At 61.5% G+C, this 6,820-nt stretch overlaps 1 protein-coding gene across 2 annotated transcripts; it reads right to left on the bottom strand.

The window, feature by feature from the left end:
• Positions 1–1,026: 1,026 nt before the first annotated feature.
• On the bottom strand, positions 1,027–6,350 carry EVX2 (even-skipped homeobox 2). Of its 2 annotated transcripts, XM_060178259.1 has the most exons (4): positions 6,164–6,350; positions 4,302–4,737; positions 3,113–3,378; positions 1,027–1,746 (listed from the first exon to the last, which is right to left on the bottom strand). In XM_060178259.1, the coding sequence occupies exons 2-4, from the start codon at positions 4,726–4,728 to the stop codon at positions 1,027–1,029; spliced, it is 1,413 nt and encodes a 470-aa protein (XP_060034242.1). In that variant the 5' UTR covers positions 4,729–4,737; positions 6,164–6,350. The 2 variants fall into 2 exon arrangements, with proteins under 2 accessions (XP_060034242.1, XP_007524762.2); XM_007524700.2 differs by lacking the exon at positions 6,164–6,350 and having other exon boundaries at positions 4,302–5,719.
• Positions 6,351–6,820: the final 470 nt, after the last annotated feature.

Below are 6,820 nucleotides of genomic sequence, written 5' to 3'. Positions count from 1 at the left end.
ATAGATATAGATATAGATATATATAATTTATCTAGAGATTCAAGTATTTCCCAGATCGAGTGGAACCCGGTAGTTGGAAAACGGAGCTGCAAACACATCTTCCAGTTCTACAGCTGTCTGTCAATCTTGCCTGGCTTGGCCTGGCCTGACTGTGGCAACTTCGTGGCCATCGTTACTATTATTATTTGCATGAAGTAAGCAAGATGCACTCTTTCCAGACCACTGACCAGACAGGGAGGACGGAGGCGGCCCGAGCCTGAGCCCGCCAGCTCGGTCCTCCCGGAGGCAGGAGGCCTGAGGGGGGCACAGACCCCGCGCCCCCCACGAGGCTGTCCTGCCCTCCTCCTCCCGGCAGACCTGCACTCATAGCCCGCGCTTCTTAGACGGGCTCCCCCCAAGCTCAGACGGAGAGAAAAACCGTCACCTCCCCTCACTCTTGTTTTCAAAAAAAAAAAAAAAAAAAAGGCTGGCAGGACGAGAGCGGCAGCGGGACGTCACCCCGGGCGACTTTCTCCCCCCCCACCCCCCAGGAAGGAAAGCGGGCGCCCCCTCCCCTTCTCTGGGCGGCGGGTCCCGGGTGCTGTGGGCCGCGCGGCTCTGCGGAGCGACCCCCGCCCAGGTGCCAGGGGCTGCACTCGGGGTCCGAGAGGCCCGGGGACGGGCTCGCAGAGTGGGGGGGTTGTCTTCCGGGGAGACCCAGGGCTCCGGGCCGAGGCGGGAAACACACCGAGAGGAGTGGAGGCGACTGCGCAGCAGATACAAAAATAGAAGCGATTCGAGGGGCGCAGCAGAGCTCCGGATCCGGCTCTTCCCCGCGGCCCCTGGCCCCTGACCCCGGGCGGGGTCCCCGCCCCCAGCGCCGGCCTCCCGCGCCGGCCTCCCGCGCCGGGGCGCCCCCTGGCGGCGGCCGCGACCGGGGGCAGCGCGCGGAGGGCCCGCGGGCGCACGGAGGGAGCGGAGGGCGCTCGGGGGACCCCCAGGCACACTCCGAGCGGCGGGCGCGGCCCCCTGGCGGCCGCCTCGTAGTTATCTGGTGAGCGGCGCCTCGTCCCTCTGGTCCGGCGGGCTCACCTCAGTCTTGCTGAGCACGGCGGCCGAGTAGGGCAGGAAGCCGCTCTCGGAGCGCGGCGCCGCGGCGCTACAGCCGAAGTCCGAGGCCCCCGAGGCCCCGCCGGCCCCGCCGCCGCCGCCGCCGCCGCCGCCGCCGCCGCCGCCGCCGCCGCCGCCCCCGCCCCCGCCCCGGGCACCCAGGGCCGCAGCGGCGGCTGCCGCGGCCGCCGCCGCCGACTGGCTGCTGTGGCAACTGAGGCACGAGCAGGGCGCGGAGCCGCCGCTGGAGGGCGCCCCGGCCGCCGCGGCCGACGAGGCCGCCGCCGCCGCCGCCGCCGCCGCCGCGGCCGAGGCCGCGCTGTTGAGGCCCGCGGCGGCCGCGGGCGCCTGGTAGAGGCCGGGGTGGCGGAAGCTGCAGAGCAGCTCGGGCCGCGAGTAGGGGTGCGAGAGGGCGCGGAAGGTGTCCAGCGGGCGGATGGAAGTGGCGAAGGGCGACGAGGCCGCGGCGGCCGCCGCCGTGACGCCCACGTGCGGGTAGTAGTGCAGCGGCACGTGCGAGTGGAAGGGGTAGGGCAGGCTGCCGGTGGCCGCCGCGTGCGTCATCATGTAGGTGTAGAAGCTGGGGTCGGCCGGGTGCGGCCACGACATGGCCAGGCGCTGCCGCTTGTCCTTCATGCGCCGGTTCTGGAACCACACCTGCGGGGAGAGCCGCGCGGCGCCGCGAGTCAGCGACTGGCCTGTGGCGCCCGCCCCTGCCCACGCCCAGAAGCGCGCCGGCCCTCGGGGCCCTCGGGGCCCCCCGCTCGACGCGGCCGCTCGGCTGCCACCCGCGCTGCTGGGCTCCCCGCCCCGGACACGGGGCGGCGCAGGCGGCCATGCGGGCCGCCCGGGACACACACCCTCCTCCCACAGAGTCTCTGCTCCTGCGCCCGGCTGCTGCGGCCTGACTGCTCCGGCTTCTGCTCCCTCTTTTTCTCCTTTCTTTCTCTCTCTTTTTTTTTTTTCTTCTTTCCCCCAGCTTTTTCTCGTCTCTCTTACAAACGAACCCAGCCTTTTCTGCCACCCACCAGGACGTCCACCGGCCTGGACGAGCAATTCTCGCATCTGCCCGGGGATTCTAGGCCACCTCGGCGGGCGGAGAGGCTGCTGCGGCTGCCTTTGGTTTTAGGACGTGAGACCTCTTGAGTGACAGCACCAAACCCGGGTCACGGTCCGAATGGGACCCAGAGGAACTGATACTGTTGGGACCCTTTGCCTCCTGTGAATAGCGGGAACAGCATCCTGTGAAACTGGGGGGAAAGGGAGGAGGAGGACTTCCCTGCGCCCTCCCTGCACAATAACTAATGAAGACTTCATCCGTCACAACTCTAAATTATTAAAAGCCCTCCAAACCAGAGGGAGACTTCTACACTCCTCCCTGTACCGTGGATTCTCCTATTTTCTCTTCCTAGAATGCCAGGTCCTCCCTCCTCCCCAAAGTCTTCACTAAGTCATCTAGCCTCCCAGCTGTTTTTGTCTTTTCTCACCCGAATGTATAATAAACCATCCACCTAAAGATATACATATAAGGACAATTTCGTTGCGTGTTTCCCTCCCAGGAAGTTGGCTTTGCCCTGTTGCCCAAGGGGAAGGGGGAGGAAATGTTTAGGAAGCTACTTTCTCAACCCCATCGACTTATTTTTAAACAAACAAAAAAATCCTTTTTTTCATGCGGTAACGATTTACATGGAAAAATAAGCCTCCAAGATCGCATGCAAATGAAAAGTTCCTCCTCTGCTTCGTGCCAGAGGAACAAAGACCAGTGGGGCGAGTGAGGCTCCCCGGGCAGGGCCCTGCAGAACCAGGCTCTCTGGGCCCCACCACCCCGGGCCTTCCCAGGCCAGCCAAGCCGCACTCCCCTGTGGCCAGAAGAAAGCCAGGCCAGCTCCTTCGGTGGCTTCCCGAGAGGGCTTCTCGGCACTTTGGCTCAATGTAGACCACCTACCCACGCCCAGGAAGGAGAAGCCAATTTCGACCCTGACACCCCCAGGGAGACCGGAGCCGGCGCGCGCTGGATCGATACCTTGATGGTGGTTTCGGGCAGGTTGAGCGCGGCGGCCAACTCGCACCGGCGGGGCCGCGACACGTAGTTCTCCCGGTAGAACTCCTTCTCCAGCCGCGCGATCTGCTCGCGGGTGAACGCCGTGCGGTAGCGCCGCACCTGATCCGCGCCCGAGCCGGAGCCGCCCAGCGCCGCGCCCCCGCCGCCACCGCCTCCATGCAGGCCGCCGAGCCCGGAGCCTGACGCCGACGTGGTGGTGCCCGCAGTGGAGCCGCTCTCCGCGTACCCTGGCAAACAAATGCCCCACAGCGCATGAGTCGCGCAAGGGTCCAGAGAGCCTCGCGCTTGGGGCTGTGCGCGGACAGACAGACGGATTGACGGACAGACGGACGAACAGGGGAAGCCGGGCGGGGAAGACGAGGCGCTGTCTGAATGGACGGGGTCTGTCACGCTTACAAGTTGCTGCTGCTAGTGTAATCAATAAAGTTTGGGGAGCCCTTCATAGCCAAATAAAGAGACTCGGCTGGGGAGTTGGGGTGGTCGGTCTCTCTCTCTCTCTCTCCTTTTTTAAAATATATATAATAATTGGAAATTTACAACTCAGGAGGAAAATTGGTCAAGGGACAGTGCCTCCATCTAGGCGTGGACTGAGCAGCTCTGGGCTGACCGAGAGCTGGAGCCGCAGAAGAGCTGGCTTCGCCGCCACTACCCTTCCTCTGACAGCCTTGTGGATTTGGTTCAAAATGCATAATGACTGCATGACAGCAGCAGCTCAAGCATCCACCAGGAGAGAGGGTGGCCTCCGCTTCGTAACTCTTCTCGCTGACCAGAGAGAGTGGGTCGACCAGAAGGTGCCAGGGTGCCCGCCGAAGTTGCCCCCCGACCTACTCAGAAGAATATCCCCTCTTCTTGACTCGGTCTTGGGGACTCCAGGCAGGCACCCCTACCACCAGCTGCTCAGTCACTGGCTGGAATCTTAGCCCCGCGGACAGAAACATTTTCTGGGGCTCAGGAACAGGGGGGCAGGAGCAGGGGGAGGGTGCAGGCGGGTCTGGGGGCCCAGGCCTGCGCCCGGCTGGGGGGTCCTGGGCGCGGAGCCAGGGGGGACACAGTCCCCGCGCGGATCCCGAGCCCTGCGGGCCAGCCGGCAAGCGGAGGGCCGGAGCGGGGCGCTGGGGACCCGCGGGCGGCGCGGCCGGGGCGCGGTTACCTTTGCCATTGTTTTCCTTGAGCGGCGCGGCGCCCAGGCCGCCGGGGGAGCGCAGGGCCGAGCAGCCCACCTCCACGTCGCTGCTCATGTCCGCCTCGGCCGCCGCCTCCGAGTAGTGACCAGGCTTTTTCCGGCCCTCGGCGGCGGACGAGATTTCGGCGGAGACGGTGCTTTCGCTGCCCGGGTGCTGCAGGTTGAACAGAGTGTCGATTTCGAATTTGCCCTTGGCGGGGAGGTCCCCCAGAGCGCCGTGCAGGGGGGCGGACGGCAGGCGCGGGCTGAGGCGGGCCGGGTGCTGCGAATTCTCCAGGGCCTCCAGCACCGCGTTGCCGGCCGAGTCAGACAGACCGGAGAACCTCTTGCTGGCCGTGGGGCTGTGCAGCCCTCTCTCCATCAGAATCATCTCTTTTCTTATTCTTTCCATCATCTCAGCTTTCTTTAAAAAAAAAAAAAAATGTCACAGGGGCCCGGCTGTCCCGTCCTAATGATGGGCTGAGCCTTGGGCTAATTCTCATTCAGCAACAGCGAGCGCCTCTAAATATTATTATCTCTTTTAGAGGGAGGAGGGGGAAAATGTGGGATGCCAGAGCGAGGGAATGACTGGTCAAAATGACCCATACATCCTTCTGAGCCCGAGATGTCATTCATCAAAAAGTAGTGCTCTCTCGTCATTAAGGTACGAATGACGCCGTTGGAATAATCATTTATTGTAACAGGTTTATAAGCAAATAAATATACGCTCCTGTCAGTGGGTAATGAAGGCGGCTTCGGAGCAGACAAATAGATCCAGGTAGGAGGCGAGAAGAGACAAGAAGTGAGGAGAAAGGCTCCGGTCCTTTGCCGGCTCAGAGCCGGTTCTACCCGCCCGGGGGTTTGGCCTCGGGGGTGAAATTGACAGTCTGATTAATAGAGCGCGCCGCGGCCCATTTCCCCCTTCATTTAGGGGCATCATTACGCTCTCAGTTTGCTGGGTTGCCCCTTAGGTCTTAATCATGCAGCGCCTTCCTCATTTTTCCTCGGACACAGATATGTGTTAAATAATAGATAATGCTTTGATTTTCCAGAGTAGATCATCGGGAAGGGTTTTTTTTTTTTTTAACCTTTACAAGCGGGAGGGGGTGGAGCAGGGGCCAAGGGGGAGGATGTAGGAAGAGTTGCGTAAGGAGACCTTGCGCTCCTGTCTGGGTTACTTATCATTCCAATTGCAGAGCCAAATATGTATTTTATTTAACAAATAGGACGCCGAGTTCTCGCTCCCTACGTCTTCACCTCTGACTGCTCTCCTCCCACCCCAGGAAAGAGAGAGAGAGAGAGAGAGAGAGAAGAGAGGAGAGATCTGGTAGAGTTTTGAAAGCACTTTAGTGCTACGTGGCTAGGGAGGTGCATTGGGCCCGTGCCTCCAAACGGAAATCAATGGGTCCTCTCTGATTTCTTAGAGAAAGGAAAAGAAAAAAAAAAAAAACGTTTGAGGACTGAATTCTGAACTTGGAAGTCCGGCGTTTTTTTGTTTTTTTTTTTTTTACTTTTATCATCCTGCAGATGGGTAGGCTTCTCGCCTATGTCTTTTCCCTGGGGATAATAAGCTCTGGCTGGCCGATTCCTCAGCAGAATCCCACCGCTAACTTTAAATACAGTCTCGATTTACTGCTCCGTACAGACCACCCCCAACCCCTTCTCGCGATGCCAGATGTCCCCCCCACCTCCCCACCCCCACCCCAAATCGAGAGTCATTGTGGAAGAGCTGACAGATTAGAGGTCAAAGAGGGAAAAGAAGAGACTTCACCTCTTTATTCCATCCGGCCTGCCTTGCTCTCCCTGCTCTGCACGCCCCCCTTCTCCCGCGGCCCAGTCCAGCCTCTTACCTGTGGCCCCGGGTTCTGGTTCGCCCTGCGCTGAGCTGGGGCGCGCAGAGGTGCAGACCTGCCTCGCTGCTGCTTCTCCCGGCCTGAGCTTGGCGGCTGAGCCTCTTGGCGATAACTTTGATGGTCATAATGACGCCGGTGGCAACCATTTTAACGAAGATCAATCTTTGCTCAAGTGGCTTCGTCTCCTCCCGCGCTTGCGCCCCCCAGCTTGCCCTCACCCTCCCATACATTGGTCCCCGGCCAGCCGCCCAAGGGAAGAGACCCGCAGCCCGCGGCGGGCGGAAGCGAGCGAAGACGGACTGGGCTGGGAGCCCGGCGGGGGAGCTTGCTAAGGCACATGTCGGCGCGGGGCGCGGGTCGTGCATCCCCATCTCAGCGCCAATCCAGACCCTAACCTAGTCCCCCCTTCCCTCCCTGCCGCCACACCCAGCACATCGGGACTTTGAGGGGGCAAACTTGGCATCTATTTGGCGCTTTCTTTTTAACCTTGGGCCCACTGGGGGCGCGTCAGCAGCGTGAGGGGAGGGGAGGTGTGAGGTATATTTATATACATTTATACACATCAGCGGTGCCAAAAGTTTCTCTCTTGCTCCCCTGGGCGCCAACTTATTTCAACAACCAGGGCTTTGCTTAGGAAATCGGTTCCAGGGCTGG

The sequence above is a fragment of the Erinaceus europaeus genome, chromosome 18, assembly GCF_950295315.1.
Source record: "Erinaceus europaeus chromosome 18, mEriEur2.1, whole genome shotgun sequence".
Lineage (NCBI taxonomy): Eukaryota > Metazoa > Chordata > Mammalia > Eulipotyphla > Erinaceidae > Erinaceus > Erinaceus europaeus.
The sequence above is the reverse complement of the archived record's forward strand: the minus strand, read 5'-3'. Positions and strand labels throughout refer to the sequence as shown.